This window comes from Carcharhinus amblyrhynchos, chromosome 32, assembly GCF_965287045.1.
Source record: "Carcharhinus amblyrhynchos chromosome 32, sCarAmb.v2.hapA, whole genome shotgun sequence".
Classification (NCBI taxonomy): Eukaryota; Metazoa; Chordata; class Chondrichthyes; order Carcharhiniformes; family Carcharhinidae; genus Carcharhinus; species Carcharhinus amblyrhynchos.
In genome coordinates, this window is record NC_137355.1 from 7,714,423 (window position 1) to 7,735,787 (window position 21,365).

Genomic DNA, 21,365 nt, shown 5'->3' on the forward strand with positions numbered 1-21,365 from the left:
ACATTCTTCCTGCAGAACCCTGTAAAAATTCTGAATGCTTCAACATGACAACCCATTCTTCTAAACTCTACAGCATATACGCCCAGTCTCCTAAATTTCTCCTCATAGGACATTCTGCCATCCCCAGATCATAGAATCATAGAAATCCTGCAGTGCAGAAAGAGGCCATTTGGCTCATTGAGTCTGCACCAACCACAATCCAACACAGGCCCTATACCACGTCCTTACATATTTTACCCGCTAATCCCTCTAACCTACGCATCTCAGGATGTCAAGGGGCAATTTTAACATGGCCAATCAACCTAACCAGCACGTCATTAAACTGGAAACCGGAGCACCCGGAGGAAACCCGCGCAGACAGAAAGAGAATGTGCAAACTCCACACAGACAGTAGCCTCAGCCGGGAATCAAATCCAGGTCCCTGGAGCTGTGAGGCAGCAGTGCTAACCACATGCTACCGTGCTGCCTAGATCACCAGATCAATCTGGTGAATCTTTTGTCACACTTACTCTAGGGCAAGCACATTCTTCCTTAAGTAAGGAGACCAAAACTGTATACAATACTCCAGGTACAGTCTCATCAAGGATCTGTACAATCACAGCAAGACATCTTTATTCCTCAAACCCTCTTGAGCTAAAGACCAACATGCCATTTGTCTTTTGAATTGCTTGCTACACCTTGCAGGTTAATTTAGTGACTTCTCAACAAGGGCCCCTAGCTTCCTTTAAACATCAACACATCTCAATCTCTTACCATTTAAGAAATACTCTGCATTTCTGTTTTTCCTACCAAACTGGATAACTGCATCTTTCCATATTATATTCCTTTTGCCATGTTCCTACCTACTCAGGAGGGGAGACAATGGTCTAGTGGTATTATCGCTGGACTATTAATCCAGGAACTCAGCTAATGTTCTGGGGACCCGGGTTCAAATCCTGCTGTGACAGATGGTGGAATTTGAATTCAATAAAAAATTAAGAATCTACTAATGACCATGAAAGCAGTGTCAAAACCCATCTGGTTCACTAATGTCCTTTAAGGAAGGAAATTTGTCTTCTTTGCCTGGAATAGCCTACATATGACTTCAGAGTCATAGCAATGTGGTTGACTCTCAACTGCTCTCAGGCAACTAGGGATGGGCAATAAATGCTGGCCAGCCAGCAACTTCCATGTCCTACGAATGAATTAAAAAAAACCTACCCTGTCTAAATCCCATTGAAGCTTCTTTGCATCCTCTTCACATCTCACATTCCCATCTAGCTTTGTGATTAGTAAACTTGGACACTGGGTTCCCCACATCCAAATTATTGGTGTAGATTGTGAATTGCTGGGAGCCAAGCACTGATCCCTAGGGTACCACACTAGTTACAGCCCGCCGACCTGAGAATGACCTATTTATCTTGGTTTTCTGTCTGTTAACTAATTCTTAATCCATGCTGGTATATTACCCCTCATCCCATTTATTTTAACTTTGCTTATTAACTTCTTGTGCGTGACCTTATCAAAAAGCTTTTGAAAATCCAGATGCAGCACATCTATTGGCTTCCCCCGGTAACTCTTCCCTAAAGGCTCCTTCATGACAAGATTATTAATGAGTATTTTCTTATTGCACAACATCAGATCTAAAATAGCCCATTCCCTGTTGGGTCCTCAACAAACTGTTCTAAAAAACCCATCTGCATACATCCTCCACGGCATTAGCACTAATTAGTTTCAACCACTCTATATGTAGAATATATATTATGTTAACCTTGCTACATGCACCTTTAATTTCCTGATTTATACCACGTCCTACACTATCATCACAGTTCTGTAGAAGGGTCATTTAGACATTAACTCTGTTTATGCTGCCAGATGTGTTGAGTTTATCCAGCATCTTCTGTTTTCATTTCAAATTTCCAGCATCTGCATTATCTTGCTTTCATTACTGTTTGGTGGCCTATAAACAACTCCAACTGATATTTAAGAGTCATACGGACTCGAAACATCAACTCAGTTTCTCTCTCTCTTCTGCTATCAGGCCCGCTGATTCTTTCGAGAATTTCCTGTTTTTATTTCAGACGTCTTGCATCTGCAGTATTTTGCTTTTATCCTACTCATGTTTGTTGCCCTTTTACTGTTTCTTAGTTCCACCCACACTATTCCAACCCAAATGAATATGTCAAGCTATGCGGTTACAAACTGACATGGTACAAAATTCTGCTGCTATTTATGGCCTAAAGTGATGGGACCATACTGCACTATGAAGGTTGTCCACAACACGGAGGGGAACATTTTACTTTTACAAGACCCTTGCAGTGGTCAATCATACGAATGTTATTAAGGGCAAACTTTCCTACAGCAAACAGGTTGGTGAAGAGGAGGCCATGTAGATTCATGTTGATCATTCACCATCTGATACATAGCCAGTCAGAACCAGGTCAGCTCAGTCAGCAGTGGTTCTACTTTGAGTGCTGAGTGTCTGGAACGAGCTGCCAGAGGTAGTAGAAGAGGCAGATGCAATTTTGTCTTTTAAAAAAGACAAAGTCAGTTACATGGGTAAGAAGGGTGTACAGGGATATTGGCCAAATGCAGGCAATTGGGACTAACTTCGGGGTTTAAAAAAAAAGGGCAGCATAGACAAGTTGGGCCAATGGGCCCCGTTTCCATGCTGTAAACTTCTATAACCCTACTAAGCCACACATGGTGGTGGGCATTAAAACCTTCTACCATAGCGTTTTCTCAAACTGATAGTTAACCTGCAGGAGAACTGATTCATCAGTTAATGGTACCTGTCTGGCTTGAAACTACAAGACTTCAGGAGGTATGAAATCAGTATTGGAGTTTTTCAGAGCCAAACCCACTTGACCCTTTATCTCCTTCAACTCTGCTGGGTTTTTCTTCTGTCTAGCTGATGTACATACGGTTGATGATGAAGGGTGTGAAATGTTGGCCAATTAATAAGATACCAAGAGTTGGAGTATATTAGGACATTCCACACTCAATAGTTCTCCCAACTTAATAACTGAATTAAATTCAATTTCACAGTTTGTCATGGTGAGATAAGGAGCTCTATTAATCTAGGAGCACTATTATTCTGGCTTATTTCCAGGTCAAACAGTTTGTGTAGTCTCATACTTTGATTCAGAAATTTGCTATAAAAGATGACTTTCTAACTGTTTAAAGCTTTGAAATAAAAAGTAGAATGTCTTTGATTGTCACGGTGCTTACCCTGTGTGCCAATGTAGGCATTCTTTTGTTTATAGCCATCCATGAAACTGGCATTGATGTAATCTGTCCTCTGCAAGAAGAATAAAATTACAGGTTAGTCAAAATGCAAACAGTTTAACTGAACAACTTAACTTTGGGCGATAACTGAATCTTTCCTATTTTTAAGCTCTGGTCATTGCAAATGTTTGATAATGTCATGAGTTTGTTGCTCTGATAAATATTGTAATTCGATGGACCTTCTCATTTGTGTGCAGTGATCTATTTTAATGAATTATTTACATCTTTTAATGGCAAAATACAAAAAGGTTTCAGTTGCTATATCAGCAATTTCAATTCACACAACTGCTTATCAAGTCAACCTTGGTTCGATGTGAATATTCCTACATCTAAATCAGAAACTTGTTGGGTAAAGAGCCCCTAGTCCAGGACCCAAGCACATAACTGAAGTTGATACTTCGAGCTGTTCTGAGGAATGTTGCATTGTTGGAGGTGTTTTTTTATGTTTAGGTGATCTATAAGATTCCCATTGAAGAGGAGCATGTACTTTTGCTTCCCACCACAGAGTAACTGATTCATCTCATAAAATCACAGAACCCCTACAGTGCAGAAGGAGGTCATTCAGTCTGCACCGCAACAATCCCACCCTGGCCCCATGTATTAACCCTGCTAATCCCCCTGACACTAATGGTCAATTTAACATGGCCAATCAACCTAACCTGCATATCTTTGGAGTGTGGGACACCCAGAGGAAACCCATGCAGACACGGGGAGAATGTGCAAACTCCACACAGAGACTGACCCGAGACCAGAATTGAACCAGGGTCCCTGGTGAGGCACCATGCAGCAGTGCTAACCAGTATACCACTGTGCCACCCACAATTGCTCATTGCTGTTTGTGAAACTTTGCTGTAATTAATTGGCTTGAGATAGCCTGAGAATGCGAAAGGCACTATGTAAATGCAATTTTGTTCTTTATATTCTAATATTCTGTCGCAGGTTACATGAGGACATAAGAACTAGGAGCAGGAGTAGGCCATTGGGCCCTTGAGCCTGCTCCACCATTCAATTAAATCATGGCCCATCTTTCTGTGGACTCCAATTACCCGCCCACTCACCATAACCCCTAACCCTTAGGTTACACGTGTTCTACCAGTATTCAGCCAGCCACACACTGCCAAATATAGAATGACAGAATCCCTACAGTGCAGAAGGAAGCAGTTTCACATTCATTATTTCTATCTATTATACGAGATTCAATGAAGTTACCGATCACATCATTTTTGCCATTTAAAAGGGAACCATGCAAATTCTTTGGATGTGATCCTGCTGATGATACATTTCAGTCAATGGAATATTTGGATTTTGTGTGAGATGATGCTGTGATCAAACATCCTCGAAAACAACCCGTAGGCACAATCTGACCTGGGGAACAGGAGTTTAGCTGAAGGTCGGTTGAGGGGTCCGGCCTCTATAAATCAGCAAAACTTCTCACTCAGTTTCCATCTAGCATCACCAAAGTGAATGAAATCACTGTGCTTTCGCATGACAGGAAGTGGGGAGCGTTTCACAAAATCTTGACTCTGGGCCCCAAGATGAAACGGAGTTCAGTTGATAAAATGTTACATTGTTGGAGGTGTTTTTCTTGTTGAGGTGATCCACAAGAATTGAACAGGAGCACACACTTTCGCTTCCCAACACAGGATAACTGGTTCATCTCATTGCTGTTTCTGAAACTTTGCTGCAATTAATTGCTTTGATGCACTTGGAAACAGCCCCAGAATGTGAAAGGCACTACATAAATGCAATTTAGTTCTTTACATCTCAATGTTCTGCGCCAGCTTACAGGTGTTCCACCAGAATTCAGTTGAATAAGGGAGTTCTGTCTTGTAAAAGATGCAATAGTCCAACAATGCAACAACATCTAATCTTGAGCATGGCACCACTGGAAAACTTGTGACAGCACAGAACTAACCATAAAACTGTGCAATGCATTAAGCGAGCACTGGGATTGAGCCCGAAGGACACGCTGTCCTTGGACTTCCTGCGAATGGCGGCAACAGCAATTGAGAAAGCATAGCAGGCTCCAGCTGCCCCTTCCTCTTAAACAATTACCAATAATGACAAAGGGTTATCCAGACTTGAAACACTGACTATTCTCTCTCCACAGATGCTGTCAGTCCAGCTGAGATTTTCCAGCATTTTCTGTTTTTTTTTCAGATTCCAACATCTGCAGTAATTTGCTTTTAGAATCATACAGTGCAGAAGGAGGCCCTTAGGCCCATCGAGCCTGCATCGACTACAATCCCACCCAGGCCCAATCCTCATAACCTCACATGTTTAGTTTGCTAATCTCCTGAACCTACACATATTTGGACACTAAGGGGCAATTTAGCATGGCCAATCCACCTAACCTCTTTGGACTATGGGAGGAAAAGAAATCAGATCACAAATATTACCTCTTCAGACTCTGGTAACGTTTACTAAACATAATAACCGTCATAATAACATATTACTAATGATTGACTCCTAACACTTCAGCTTTGATACTAAGAAAAAGATGCAATTACAATTACATTGGTTAGCACTGCTACCTCATAGCACCAGAGACCCAGGTTCGATTCTGGCCTTGGTCACTGTCTGTGTGGAATCTGCACGTTCTCCCTGTGTCTGTGTGGGTTTCCTCCGGGTGCTCTGGTTTCCTCCCACAGTCCAAAGATTAGATTGATTGGCCATGTTAAATTGCCCCTTAGTGTCAGGGGATTAGCAGAGTAAATGTGTGGGGTTATAAGAGTAGGGCCTGGGTGGGATTGTGGTCAGTACTGGGGCCAAGTGGCCTCCATCTGTACAGCAGGGTTTCTTTGATGTCTTCTATGAAAGTCTATTTATATAACATCTGAAAGTGATTCACAAAAATGGGGTCAAAAATTAGGAGGTTGGAAATGAAAGATATCAGTAAGCAGGGAGGGTGAACATAGGATTGCTGAACGAGGTGGTTAAAGGGGGTATTAAAGGTGGAGAGAGAGGTTAGTAAAGATTAAAGGTGCATTTTCCCCTTCACCCCACTGAAAACACATGCAGGGTCAATGACATCAACTCAAACCATTTTACACTGATGTCATGCTGGAAGGTTAATATCCTTTATCTCCAGTTAGCTGGAGTTTCCCCAGCTTTAAGCTTGTGCTTGGTTTGAGTGCCGAGGTCAAGTTGTGTGGCCAATTTGTTAAGTGTTATGGTGTTAGTCATGATGTAGAGTTGCCGGCATTGGACAGGGGTAGACACAGTAAGTAGTCGCATGACACCAGGTCACTCACCTGATGATGGGACAAAGCTCCGAAAGCTCGTGCTACCAAATAAACCTGTTGGACTTTATCCTGGTGTTGTGAGAATACCTACTGTTACAGTGAACTTACCCTCAGGTACTGCTAGATGGCACCACAAACCTGCTATTCCATTTCACAAACACTAACCTGCTCAATAATTTGAATTTAACTCCCTTGGCTAAGTTGACTTCTGCTTCACATTTTTATGCTGCAATTATAGGATTCAGTCAGAATATTATTTGGGCTAAATTGGAGGGTACATATGCCATAGAATCCCTACAGTGCAAAAAGAGGCCATTCGGCCCATCAATTCTGCACCGACCACAATCCCATGCAAGCCCCATCTCCTTAACCCTACTTATTTACCCTACTAACCCCTTGACTCTAAGGGGCAATTTAGCATGGCCAATCTTTGGAGTGCAGGAGGACCTGGAGGAAACCCACGCAGGCACGGGGAGAATGTGCAAAATCCACACAGACTGTGACCGAGGCTGGGAATCGAACCAAGGTCCCAGGTGCTGTGAGGCAGCAGTGCTAACCACTGTGCCGCCCCAATATTCTGGAAAGAAATGTTGGAGAGGACAGAGGAATAGAGTGGCAACAAACAGACTGAGGGAAAAGTAGTGGTACAGGCAGGTCCAAATAGAAACAAAGCATTAGACAGAGTGACTGATAGTTCTGGTTAGAGAGAGATGCCAGATAACTGGTCAGCAGAAACAGGAAAGGAGGAATTGAAAAGGCCATGAAATAGCTAAAAACCCCATTGCTCCTGAAAAGCAGTCAAACAGCAAAGCACAACACCCAAGTTTGTTAGATAGAAATTTCAACTGACAGCCACACCAAATGGGAACCCTTGGAGTCCAAAAGAGGCAATGAGAAGTTGGGAGTATGTTCTGGCTTCTGGAGATGACACACAAGATAAGCAAAGACTGGACTCACTTCTTCCTGCAATGTAATTATTAACAATTAACAGAAATATGAAAATATATTACAATCCAATTGCATAAGTTTTTCACACATGGATATTTGAAAATATTAGAAAATTAGGCAAGTCCAGACCTAAGGAACGATTTCAGAAAGCACAAAAGACAACCAAGGTCGGATCAAGTGGATATTACAAAAGGTGCAGTTGATGCATTAAAATAAGCAAACAATCAGCTATGCTTGTGCATCACATAATGAGGCGATTTGACAACCCTCTTGGGACACAGTATCTGGATCCTATTCACACAACACACTGGACAATTCCAGTTCTAGTATTCCCGCCTGATCTCTCTGCCTCTCCATCACAACCATGAGGCACGCCAGTTTAGCCACTGTAATCACAAAAAGCATGACGTCAGATTGCACTTCTCATAAAATACCCACCAAATGGTAACTTTTGAAAAGGGCAATAATAAAGTTCTCTGCACAGTATTTCAGAGAGTTCTTGTCATATGAATTCCAGCTTCAAAGGGTAAAGCAACAACCTATTTCAAGTCCATCCATGGTGGAGAGGGAGGTTAGTGGAGATTAGAGGCCATAGATTTAAGGTGAGAAGGGAGATACACAAAAGGGCCCAGAGGGGCAATTTCTTCACACAGAGGATGGCGAGTGTCTGGAACAAGCTGCTGGGGTACAATTTTATCTTTAAAAAAGCATTTAGACAATTACGTGGGTAAGGTGGGTAAAGAAGAATATGGGCCAGACGCAGACAACTGGGACTAGCTTAGTGGTTTAAAAAGAAGGGCAGCATGGACAATTTGGGCCGAAGGGCCTGTTTCCATGCTGTAAACCTCTATGGCTCTTTTCTACTTTAACCTTTAATCTCCTGCAGCCCCACAATCCTCCGAGTTACCTGCACTTCTCCAATTCTGGCCTCTTGAGCAACCCCCCGATTTAAATTGCTCCTGCTATTCTTGGCTGTGTTTTCAGCTGCTCAGACCCTGGAAGCTCCGGGGAGAGAAACACGAGTTAACATTTTGGGCTTTTCCTCAAATCTGTCAGAAAGCTCTCAGGAAAGGTCAGCAAACCAATGAATAAAGGGGTGGTACGGTGGCAGAGTGGTTAAATAAATTCCTTCAGAAGCTAGCAGGTGTGAAGTAGGACATATGGACTGCTAGTATTACATAGTAAGAAGTCTCACAACACCAGGTTAATGTCCAACTGGTTTATTTGATAGTAAACCCACAAGCTTTCGGGGTTTGCCCCTTCGTCAAGTGAGTGGACAGTTCTGGTCTCTGACAGAGCATATAACAGCACACACAGTTTACAGAATACCAGTATTTACAGAATACCAGTATTCTGATTCTATGATTCTTTTGTCATAAAAATATAAACTAAAAAGTGGTTATACTGGATTGATACAATGCCACTGACATCCTCATCCCTATTCAAGGTCAGGTGTCAGTCGCCTTGCCACTCAACTGAAGAGGCAATACTCATGTAGTATATAAACATTTCTTTGTATGCGCTTGATCCCAAAGTTTTTTGAGAACACACCTATCGAGTGGCTTTGGATGGCTTACAACATTAAAGGCACTGTACAAATGCAAGTTGTTGCATAGAAGTTACAGAAGCAAGTCCTTGAAATGCTGTGCAACGAAGCTTCAGATTGCCTCTTTTGAAAGCTACTGCCCAGTGGCTATTTAAGTGCAATCTGACACCAAGATTTTTAAGATCACAGTGGCTAAACTAGCATGGTTGTAACGGAGTAGGCTCAGGGTTTAACTCATTATCCTTGCTTTAATTTTCTGGCTATGTATGGTGTTTGTTGTTGGGGAAAATTGGCACAGGCCAATCTGGTGTTCAGGAGCAGGGCAACCAAGTCTTTACTTCTGTCACCAGCCGGCTCCAAAGACTCAGCAAGTCGCTTCTCAAAGTGATCCACTGCCCCATCCTTAAACAACTGAGTGGTTTGCTAAGCCACTTCAGAGGGCTGTTAAAAGCCAATTACTTTGCTGTGGGTGTGGCGTCACATGTAGGCCAGACCAGGTAAGGATGGCTGAGATGAGACTGCTTCATGGTCACCAGCACTAATATAGCTTCTTTTTTTTTAAATAAAATTCCTGATTTATTTCATTGACTGAATTTAAATTTCCCAGCTGACTTGGGATCTTGCATCCATGAGTCATTTGTCCAGCTTTACGTTAGCTGCACGCCTCAACAAAAGAAAATCCAAATGTTGGAAATAGTCAAGTTAGGCAAAATCCAACCGAGCAACAGAACAAATTTTAAAATTTACTTATTTATTAGTCACAAGTAGGCTTACATTAACACTGCAATGAAAATCCCCTAGTCGCCACATTCTGGTGCCTGTCTGGGTACATTGAGGGAGAATTTAGCATGGCCAATGCACCTAACCAGCATGTCTTTTGGACTGCAGGAGGAAACCGGATCACCTACAGGAAACCCACCCAGACACGGGGAGAATGTGCAAACTCCGCATTGACAGTGACCCAAGCCGGGAATCAAACCGGGGTCCCTGGCACTGTGAGGCAGCAGTGCTAACCACTGTGCCACCATGCTGCCCATTTATGCATTGGTTTACTGATCTCTCCTCAATGCCTTCTGACGGACTTGAGGAAAAGCTCAAAACTTGCCTTTCTCTCCCCACAGACACAGTCAAACCAGCCACGCCTGTCCAGCATTTTCTGTTTTATTTCAGATTTCCAGCAGTTGGAGTATTATGCATCTGTCATTCAACATATTGGCTGGATCTGGGGTCGTAACAATGGCAGCTGCATTTGCCCATATAACAACAGTAGCTGCAACCTTATAAACAACTCAGTATGTATGGGCACTCTGGATGGCCAATGACTTTATGGAGCATTCACAAGTGCACGCTCTGTCTTTCAACTACACCAGTGAAGCTTTTTTCTTTTAAACACCAGCCACCCTCAGAAAATCTTCCTGATACGTGACAGTAACCCCAATGTCAAGTTAGTCTAAGGAGGACTCGAAATGGGATTCTAACATGGAGTAATTGAACACCTACTTTTGTTTAATCAGTCTCCAGAATTCTAAGTGCCCTCATAGCTCTGTACAAGTCACTACTTACCTTGCAAGACACAATTACATTCTAGAGACTGGGTCACGGGCAGCTCTGTGCTCTGATAAATCTCTCGGGTCCTTTAGCAATCTGACGTGTTAATGTACATGTTGAGTTTCACAAGTAATCATCACACATTCCAATCCTAAATAAACGCTTCTACAGGTTTTCATTTGAACTAAGAGAAGATTTCTTTGCAGTTTGTGTAAGTTAATTAAAACCATTCTGCAATGTTACGATTGCTGCATTGTCACACAACTGATTTGATTTCCACTGGTATTTTTCCACGGGTATCACAGGCAACAAGACTCGCAAACATTGAGAACTGCCAAGAACACAAAGTACTGAGGCAGAGAGAGAGAGAGAGAGAGAGAGAGAGATATGTCAGGTGTTTCGATCTCAGTCTCGTGGGAACTTGATGTGGAGTTGCCGACATTGGACTGGGGTGGGCACATTAAGTAGTCTCACAACAACAGGTTAAAGTTCAACAGGTTTATTTGCTATCACAAGCTTTTGGAACACTGCTTCACTCACGTGATGAAGGAGCAGTGCTCTGAAAGCTCCTGCTACCAAATAAACCTGTTGGATTTTAACCTGGTATTGTGAAACTATTTCATGTGAACTTGGCAAGGAGACAAGATAACGCTTCTAGCGTTGTCTAGAAGTGACAATACATGGTCAAGAAGTAACAGAACTATCACAGCAGGTCAAAACCTGGCAGCTGGTCATGCAAAGACTGATGAATCCTGAATATCTGGCGAACATAAGAACAGAAGAAATAGGAGCAGGAGTCGGCCATCTAACCCCTTGAGCCTGCCCCGCCATTCAATAAGATCATGGCTGATCTGTCGTGGCTCAGTTCCACTTTCCTGCCCTCTCCCCATAACCCTTAATCCCCTTGCCTATCAAAAACCTATCTACCCGCGTCTTAAATATATTCAGTGAGGCAGCCTCCACCACTTCAACGGGCAGAGAATTCCAGAGATTCACCACCCTTTGAATGAAGAAGTTCCTCCTCAACTCCGTTCTAAACTGACCCCCCCCTTATCTTGAGGCTGTGCCCTCTAGTCCTACTGTCCTTTCTGAGTGGGAAGAGCCTCTCCACCTCTATCCTTTCCATCCCATTCATCATCTTATACGTCTCAATGAGATCTCCCCTCATTCTTCTAAACTCCAACGAGTACAAGCCTAGTTTATTCAGCAAACTAAGTAAGGGAGCAATTTAGAGGGGAGTGGAGGGACAGGCAGGATGAATGAAAATTTCTAAGTCATGCCCACTCACATGCCACCACAATCCACAGCCAAGTAATTCAGCCTTTGGCTTCAGGATCCTTCTTCTCTTACCTCATCATGATTGAGGGACTTCAACTTGACTCTAGTTTGGTCCAAGCACAGGACATCTCCGTACCGATTCTTCTGCTGATTGTATGGTTGTCTACGTGGGAAGAAAAGACACGGTTACAGAAGAGTCATCATCTTTTTCTAAGGACATTGAACTCACACCCCTCCATTTTTCTGTTACCTATCATTAAGCCCCATTTCCGAGATTACAAGCCTGTTCTACGTTCGATGCACTGTAATGGTCTCTGCCAATGGCCCCCTAATATGTGGATGTGCCGGCGTTGGACTGGGGTAAACACAGTAAAAAGTCTGACAACACCAGGTTTTAGTCCAACCGATTTATTTGATAGTAAACGCTTTCGAGGTTTCCCTCTCCGTCAGGTGAATGGAGAGTTCTGGCCTCGGACAGAGCATATAAAGCACAGTTTAGAGATTACTGATTAGAATGCGAATCTTTACACCTAACCTGCTGTTCAAATCCTAAAGTGGCTGACAATGTGTGTGGAAGGAGCACTGATCAGAGGTTAAAGAGATGTGTATTGTCTCCAGACAGCACAGTGAGTGAGGTTTTGCAAACCCAGGCAAGTCACGGGGGTTACAGATAGTGTGACATGAACCCAAGATCCCTGTTGGGTTGTTGGATCTTGGGTTCATGTCACACTATCTTAACCCCCATGACTTGCCTGGGTTTGCAAAACCTCACTCACTGTGCTGTCTGGAGACAATACACATCTCTTTAACCTCTGATCAGTGCTCCTTCCACACACATTGTCAGCCACTTTAGGACTTGAACAGCAGGTTAGGTGTAAAGATTCGCATTCTAATCAGTAATCTCTAAACTGTCTGTGCTTTATGTGCTCTGTCCGAGGCCAGAACTCTCCATTCACCTGACGAAGAGGGAAACCTCGAAAGCTTGTGTGTTTACTATCAAATAAATCGGTTGGACTAAAACCTGGTGTTGTCAGACTTTTTACTGGCCCCCTAAGCCAGCTACGAAGACGCACATTACAGCAGCTAGAGGCCACTCTGGAAATGGGATTAAAAGTTGCGGGATCCGCATTAGGAAGCTATGCAAGTTTCTTGAGCATGAATTGTCCTCGTTTAAGGCTGAATTAAAGAAGGACCCTTGCTGTTCCTCCTCAATTACATCATCTTAGAATCCCTACAGTGCAGGAGGAGGCCGTTCGGCCCCTCGAGTCTGCACCAACTCTCTTGACAGAGTATCTTACCCAGGTCCCCTCCCCCTCCCTATAACCCCACATATTTCCCATGGCTAATCCATCTAACCTACACATCTCTGAACACTAAGGAGCAACATAAATGGCCAATCCACCTAACCTGCACAACTTTGGGCTGTGGGAGGAAATTGGAGCACCCGGAGGAAACCCACACAGACACAGGGAGGATGTGCAGACTCCGCACAGTGACCCAAGGCTGGAATTGAACCCAGGGCCCTGGTGCTGTGAGGCAGCAGTGCTAACCACTGCGCCACCCTATGTTAATGAAAGAACTAAACATTTTGAAGCCCATTTTCAGTGTAATTCTTGTATTCATTTGCTTACCCTAGAGGTTTATACAAATCCTCCGGAAGGGCAATGTATCACACTAACTCCCAAGTGCAACAACCAATCACCTGGATTCTCATAGCTAGAGAAGTACATCTCCATTCCATGAAAGTTTGGATTGGTGCCCTGTCGTTGGGATGACATTTATACCAAATCTGTTCCTAGCTGGCTCCATGGTTCTTAACAGTACTTTCCAATCATTACAATGTTAAACAAATCCAACAAGTCCAATGATAAGGATAGCTCAAGAGGCTGATGCTGACTTGTAATAGTTTAAAATAGTTAAAACGTGCTTTCATTGATGGTAGTCCACCAAGTGTCCTGACCCCACTCCTGTTACAATATCACTTCGGATTTCATCACAAATTGTGTGATGTTTCAGTTTTAGTGATTTGTTTGGCACCCATTTGTCATTAAGCTGCACGGTCCTGTACTGTCCATGGCGTAACCTTTACTTAAATTGTGCAACATTAATTTTCAGTATCGCAGTCAAAACTGGCACAGTGGTTAGCACTGCTGCCTCACAGCCCCAGGGAGCCGGGTTCAATTCCAATCTCAGGTCACTGTCTATGTGGACTTTGCATGTTCTCCCCATGTCTGCATGTGCTTCCTCCAGGTGCTCCGGTTTCCTCCCACACTCCAAAGATGTGTGGGTTAGGTGGATTGGCCATGCTAAATTGACCTTAGTGTCAGCAGGATTAGACCATAAGACATAAGAGCAGAATTAAGCCTCTTGGCCCATCGAGTCTACTCCACCATTCAATCATGGCTGATATTTTTCTCATCCCCGTTCTCCTGCCTTTTCCCCACAACCCCCGATCCTCTTATTAGTCAAGAATCTATCTATCGCTGTCTTAAAGACACTCAATGACCTGTCCTCTACAGCCTTCTGTGGCAAAGAGTTCCACAGGTTCACCACTCTCTGGCTGAAGAAATTCCTCCTCATCTCTGTTTTAAAGGATCGTCCCTTTCACCTGATGTTGTGCCCTCTGGTTCTAGTTTTTCCTACTACTGGAAACACTCTCTCCACTTCCACTCTATCCAGGCCTTGAAGCAGTCTGCAAATTTCAAGATTAGCAAGGTAATGGGGTTACGGGAAAAGGTCCTGGATAGGATTGTGGTTGGTACAGATGCGATGGACTGAATGGCCTCCTTCTGTACTGTAGGGGATCTATGATAAGATCCCCCAAAAACAGCAGTAAGGATCCTGGAATCGGAACATAATCTGATTTTCAATCGCTCAGCAAATGAGTATATTTGATCTTGCTCCTTAAAGCTTTACCTCTGTCTCTGAAGCCAAGGATATTCCAAGGTGACATGATGCTCAGAACCAAATCAACTCTCCACGTCATATTCAGTATCTGACACTTAAAGCAGGCAGAACACTGCTGAACAGACAGCCTAACTCACTATGAAACTCAAAAGGGTTGGCCTATCTTTGATTTGATTTTTGTCACATCTATTAACATACAATGAAAAGTATTGTTTTTTGGGCACTATACAAACAAAACATACAGACAAACAAAGATTAGCATGTTCAAAAGTCTCTCAATCAGACTACTATAAAATCGATACCGGTCTGTAGAGGGTCCGATAGGGCTGCACAGACGCTGCCTGTTGGGGCAGATCCCACTAACCTTGGTTAGGATCATTAGATATGGATTGGCAGAGCAAATGTGTCGGAATTCCCAAAGACGCATGCGGGTAATTCTGGCCATTAACCAGCATAACTGCTGCGTGCCCAGGGTGGGCAACCTTCCCTGTCAGCCTCTAACTGTGTGGTCGTCAGTGATACACTTCCTGTCACTGTCTACACTTCCCACTGCCTCGGCAAAGCAGCCAGCACAATCAAGGGCACCATGCAACCTGGACATTCTCTCTTCCACCTTCTTCCACAGGGAAAAAGATACAAAAGTCTGAGGTAATGTACTAACCAGCTCAAGAACAGCTGCTTCCCTGCTGCTGTCAGATTTTTGAATGGACCTACCTTGCATTAAGTTGATCTGTCTCTACACCCTAGCTATGACTGTAACACTACATTCTGCACTTTCTCTTTTTTCCTTCTCTACGTACTTCTGTATCTTTTTCCCCATGGAAAACAGAATGTCCAGGTTGCATGATTGTGCTGGCTGCTTTGCCGAGGCAGTGGGAAGTGTCGACAGTGACAGGAAGTGTATCTCTGACGACCACACAGTTAGAGGCTGACAGGGAAGGTTGCCCACCCTGGGCATGCAGCAGTTATGCTGGTTAATGGCCAGAATTACCCACATGCATCTTTGGGAATTCCGACACATTTGTTCTGCCAATCCATACCTAATGATCCTAACCAAGGTTAGTGGGATCTGCCCCAACAGGCAGCGTCTGTGCAGCCCGTATCAGACCCCCTACGGACAGGTATTGATTTTATAGTAGTCTGATTGAGAGACTTTTGAACATGCTCAGTGTTTGTTTGAAGTGTTTCCAATGGGATGTATATAAATGTATTTCTTGTTTTAGCAGTGGATGGATTTTGTAGACAGCAACTTAACTGACTCAATCTTTTTCAAGATAGCGCTAGATTTCTTACAAGCTGTGCCCAAGCAAACCTTCCAATTCTATCTTTTACTTCTGTTCTACGCTTCTAAAACTTCATTCTAACTCTTTTAAACTCTTTAACAATGCTTTAATTCAATTTCTTGACTGTAACACCGCATTCTGCACTCTCTCGTTTCCTTCTCTATGAATGATATGTTTTACCTGTATAGTGCGCAAGAAACAATACTTTTCACTGTATGTTAATACATGTGACAATAATAAATCAAATCAAAAATCAAAGACAGTCACACAATCCAAGGAGCATTTAAAAACTGGACTAATTTCACAAAATTAAAGGTCAAAGAATCCTCAGGATATTTAAGTTCGAGCATGAGTTTTATTCTGCTTGCGATTGAATTTGTTATAGCTGTGTTCAAACTAAGTGTTTATAACATGGGCCTGCCAGATCCTGAAAGCTACACTAGGAACTAAAAGACGGGATGTCAAAGCTTTGAGTCTCTGCTGACCAGATGACTGTAAGCTACAACTGCAGGGTGCTACATATAAAATTCAAAACTAGACTGTCAGCTGTGGCTTAATGGGTAGCACTCTTGCCTCCGAATCAGAAGGTTGCATCTATTCCATAGACATGAGTGCACAATCTAGATTAACACTTCAGTGTGGTATTGAGGGATTGCTGAGCTGTTGGAGGTGCTGCCTTTCAGATGTAAAGGATCTCATGGTTCGTCTCTGAGAAGGGGGGGGGGGGGGGGGGGGGGGGTAGTTACTCCCAATATTCCAATATTTACCCTTCAATCAACATCACACAAAGCAACGTGATCAAACATCATTTTTGTGGGAGTTTGCTGAGGACAAGTTGGCTACAGTAACAGGGGGTACACTTCAAATATATTTAATTGGCTGTAAAGCGTTTTGGGATTTCCCCAAGGTGATGAAAGTTCCTGTATAATTGCAAGATTCTCCTCTCTTTTTCTATAATTTGTCAATCTCAAGATGCTAATGCTCACAGATCTTGGTGTCGTGATTTAGCTCTGAACTATCCGTGCTAACATCATCTTTTCAAACCACGGGGTCAAAAGCTGAAGTTCTTGTTACTGTGGATTCAAGGCCTTTTCTAGCCCTGAACCAAATTCTTGGTGACCTTATCCAGTGCAGACAGTCTAACATCATGCCCAACAATCTCAACGAGTAACTCCAAACAGTACTTCACTGAATGAAGATTTTTATTTCTCTGATCTGTTTGGCATTTACTGTTCAGTGATTAATTTTGTAATCTGGGCAAATACTTCAGGACAGTACCAAGTAAGCATAGTCAGAGGTGGTGCCTTTTGGATAGACCAAATTCTCATTTGCCTGCTTAGGCAAATGTAAAAGATCCCATGAAAAAGGGTACATAAACTAACTGCTGGACCTGTCTGCAAAACAATGGTGGCTCCACCTCAAAATGAAGGGAATTGTTCAATACCAAAGTACTCTGGGATATTCTGAGGAGTTGAAAAGCAGCAAGTTCCTTTACCTCCTCCCTCGGTGAATTATTTCTCCCAAACAGAATTCTAAGATGATTGCTTTACTCCACATTAAAGTTCAAAATTGGTTAACAGGTAACAAAACATTTTTAAGAATATAATACGATGGCCTTGTGCTATTATCACAAGGCTATTAATCCAGAAACTCAGCTAATGCTCTGGGGACCCGGGTTCAAATCCCGCCATGGCAGATGGTGGATTCTGAATTCAATGAAAATAAAATCTGGAATTAAGAATCTACTGAGGGCCATGAAACCATTGTCAATTATCAGAAAAACCTATCTGGTTCCCTTTAGGGAAGGAAATCTGCCGCCCTTACCCGGTCTGGCCTACGTGCGACTCCAGAGCCACAGCAATGCAGCTAACTCTCAATATTTACTCCTCAAATCAACATCACACAAAACACCATGACCAACTATCATTTTTGTGGGAATTTGCTGAGGGTAAATTGGCTATGGTAACAAGCAACTAGGGATGGGTGATAATAAATGCTGGCTAGCCAGTGACACCCATGTCCCAGGAATGAAAAAAATATACAGTCCACTCAAAAGAAATAATGAAATCAATTCTTTCAACAGTGGTACAAAGATGACATATAATTCTGGAATCTAGCAAGAACTATTCAAAGCGAGATGCATTATAGCATTCTGGAATGTTATGAACCAATCCCAGCACCGGTCAGCCCTTTACATGACCACAACTAATACTAGAAATAGTTTTGCGCTCATACCACATTGTGCCAACTAATTATTCCGTTTCCAAGATTACTAAATACAGACTAAGCACATTGTAACCATACAGCAAATACATATCAAGTATAGACGTCCACTATACTTCCAACTCAATCATACCAGCACATGTAGAATACCTATCAATTAGAGTAAAGATATATCTTTACTCAAAATAGATATGCATCCGCCTCAATTGTCTACCATTTAAGCTTGAGATATCTGGAATGCACTGCCTGAAAAGTTAGTGGAAGCAGATTTGATAGTAATTTTCAAGACAAAATTGGATCAGCTCTTCAATGAACTTCTAAAAGCTATAAAGAGCATGGCAGTGGGAATGACTGGTAGCTCCACCCAAAGGGTTGGCACGATGGCTGTTTTCTGTATTTTGTTATTCTGTGATTCTACTTGTACCGAAAATACAGGGCTAAAAATAAACGAGAGAAATAAAATCTCATTTTGCATTTCTAAAATACTAAAACATATGGTACAAGAATTTGATTCCCAATTCCAGCATATCCCCAGCATGTCACCATAACAATAACAAAGGATTCCCTATTTTAAGATGCCCAGTGTTCAAAGGCAAGCCAAGGAAGGTTTATTCTAGTCCAGTCTCTCCTCCCTTCTTCATTTTGAAAGGTCAACACAGACTTCAGTCAAGCCACATTTCTCCCATCCAACATACACAGTTCCCTCATGTCAAAATTAAATATTGCATCATAACTGGTCTGCTCTGATTTTTATACCAAGAAATGTCATTACGTTGCTCTGTGAGGAGCAGAAAGAACCCGAAGCAAAGATGGTACGTGAAAATCATGCTCTTCTTGCACAGTGGTCTATGGGAACTTGAAAATGGGTTGATAGGGATTTATTTAATGTGTGGTGACTGACAGAACTTGCTTCACGACATTAGGTCGGGAGTCACAATTTCAGGCCAACTTTCTGATCAAAAGAAATCACATAAAAGGTGACTTTCCAGCCCAGGGAACCTCATTTCTCACTTCTGTCTCTTTCAATTATGTGAATTAGCTAATACATTTGGAAAATACAGACTGATATAGCTTACAACAGTACAGAGACTTTGTAGAAAGTTCTGGGAGTACAGATCCACAGATCCTTAAAAGTGGCAACACAGACAAAAACGGTGAAGAGGAAAGCATATGCCCTGCTTGCCTTCATCAGCTGGGGCATTAAATATAAAAGTTGACAAATTATGTTGAGTTGTATAAAACATTGGTTAGGCCACATTTGGAACACCGTGTCCAATTCTGGTCTCTACACTACCAGAAGGACGTGGAGGCTTTGGAGGGAGTGCAGAAAAAGTTTACCAGCGTGTTGCGTGGAACGGAGGGTATTAGCTATGAGGAGAGATTGAATAAACTGGGATTGTTCTCCCTGGAAAGAAAGAGGCTGAGGGGAGACCTGATAGAAGTTTATAAAATTACGAGGGGTATGATAGGGTGAAGATTGGAAGCTTTTTCCCAGGGCAGAATTGACAATTACAAGGGGGCACAAGTTCAAGGGAAAGGTTCAGTGCAGATGTCCGGGGGAGGTGGTGAGAGCCTGGAATGCACTGTCACGTAAGGTGGTTGAGGCAGTTACGTTAACCACATTTAAGACTTATCTTGATAGACATATGAACAAATGGGGAATAGAGGGATATTAGCAATTGGTTAGATCGGCAAATGTGATCGGCGCAGGCTTGGAGGGCCTGTTCCTGTGCTGTACTGTTCTTTGTTACTGTTTGTGAAATTTTCTTGCGGCAAAGAGTCAAATTTTTTCCGTACCATCAGGGCACCAGAGGTATAGTAGAGCGTGGTTAATTATAGGTTTATCCTTTTAACGAAGTGAAAGCACATGGCACAATGAAAAGAATGGGATAAAATATCTAAAACACATTCCAACTGAGTGATACGACATTTGCCACATTGGTAATGCACACCTAAACGATAAAATTCACGAGTGTATACAATTTTAGTAAAAGTTAACCTTCAAATAGCTGAATTTTACTCAGAAACTTGACACTGAACACATGGGACACGTAGCCATCACGGCCAGAGCTGAGCTCTGTTAGACAACGTGTCGGCTTGGAACCTGCCTGAAAAATAACTGGCTCAGGCAGTGTAGAATGTAAAACGCAAATGTCACTCGCAAAAAATAGTTCAACTGAACGGATTCTGTCAGTGCTGTGTAAACACACTGAAGTGTTTGTTTACAATTCGGAAACAGTGATGTAAAGCAACTTCCCTTAGTGCTAAGATCTCTCCAGAGCCCCAGCTTCCCAGTGACAAAATCAGATGAAAAGTAAACAGTGCTCTTACGCTGCTTCCAAATCCAAACGGATGTTCGATTCCGTGTAGGGATTGTACTTAGGCTCCCAGTGCCACAGGTAGTTACTGCAGTACAAGTCCAAAATATTGTTAGAGAGGAACTGCGGGGCTCCCTTGTGGAAAGCATCCTCAAACTATAAATAATTTTGGACATCCATTGCTGCCTAAGTTTGTGTAACAACAGCTTGTTCCAAAAAAAGAGCGATCCTTTAACAAACCTTACGAGTTGCTGAATGTATACTGCCACGTGTGCAATAATTTCCTCCCCTTTTCCCCCACCAAAGCTTTAAACCTCTGCTGTACACAAGCTGAAATAATGCCCATTTTTCTGACAAACATACACAAAATGGCAGACAGGGAAAGACCAATCCAGCTGGTTCCATTCAGTTACCCTGCCTTGTGTTGCAATTCTGATCTTTATATTCTGCTCCCTACCCGACTTAGAAACCACAGAATTTGATGACATGTTTTCCAATCATAAAACATTCCCAAAGCGTACCTTAATCTCATGTATCAGATTGGTTGATTGATTTATTTATTAGTGTTACAAGTAGGCTTACATTAACACTGCAATGAAGTTACTGTGAAAATCCTGAGCCACCACACTCTGGTGCCTATTCGGGTTCTCTGAGGGAGAATTTAGCATGGCCAATGCATTTAACCAGCACATCTTTCAGACAGTGGGAGGAAACTGGATCACCTGGAGGAAAACGGATCACCTGGAGGAAACCCCACACAGACACGGGGAGAACATGCAGACTCTGCCCAGTGACCCAAGTT

The 21,365-nt window shown here is 42.7% G+C and overlaps 1 protein-coding gene across 1 annotated transcript in view; it reads right to left on the minus strand.

Moving 5' to 3' along the window:
- ptpn9a (protein tyrosine phosphatase non-receptor type 9a) overlaps positions 1-21,365 on the minus strand; it is a 194,066-nt gene that overhangs the window by 34,806 nt on the left and 137,895 nt on the right. The window contains exons 8-9 of the mRNA XM_080216288.1: positions 11,905-11,995; positions 3,211-3,280 (exon numbers count right to left, since the gene is read on the minus strand). Coding sequence (XP_080072414.1) covers positions 3,211-3,280; positions 11,905-11,995 — 161 coding nt within the window. The remainder of the gene's footprint in view (positions 1-3,210; positions 3,281-11,904; positions 11,996-21,365) is intronic.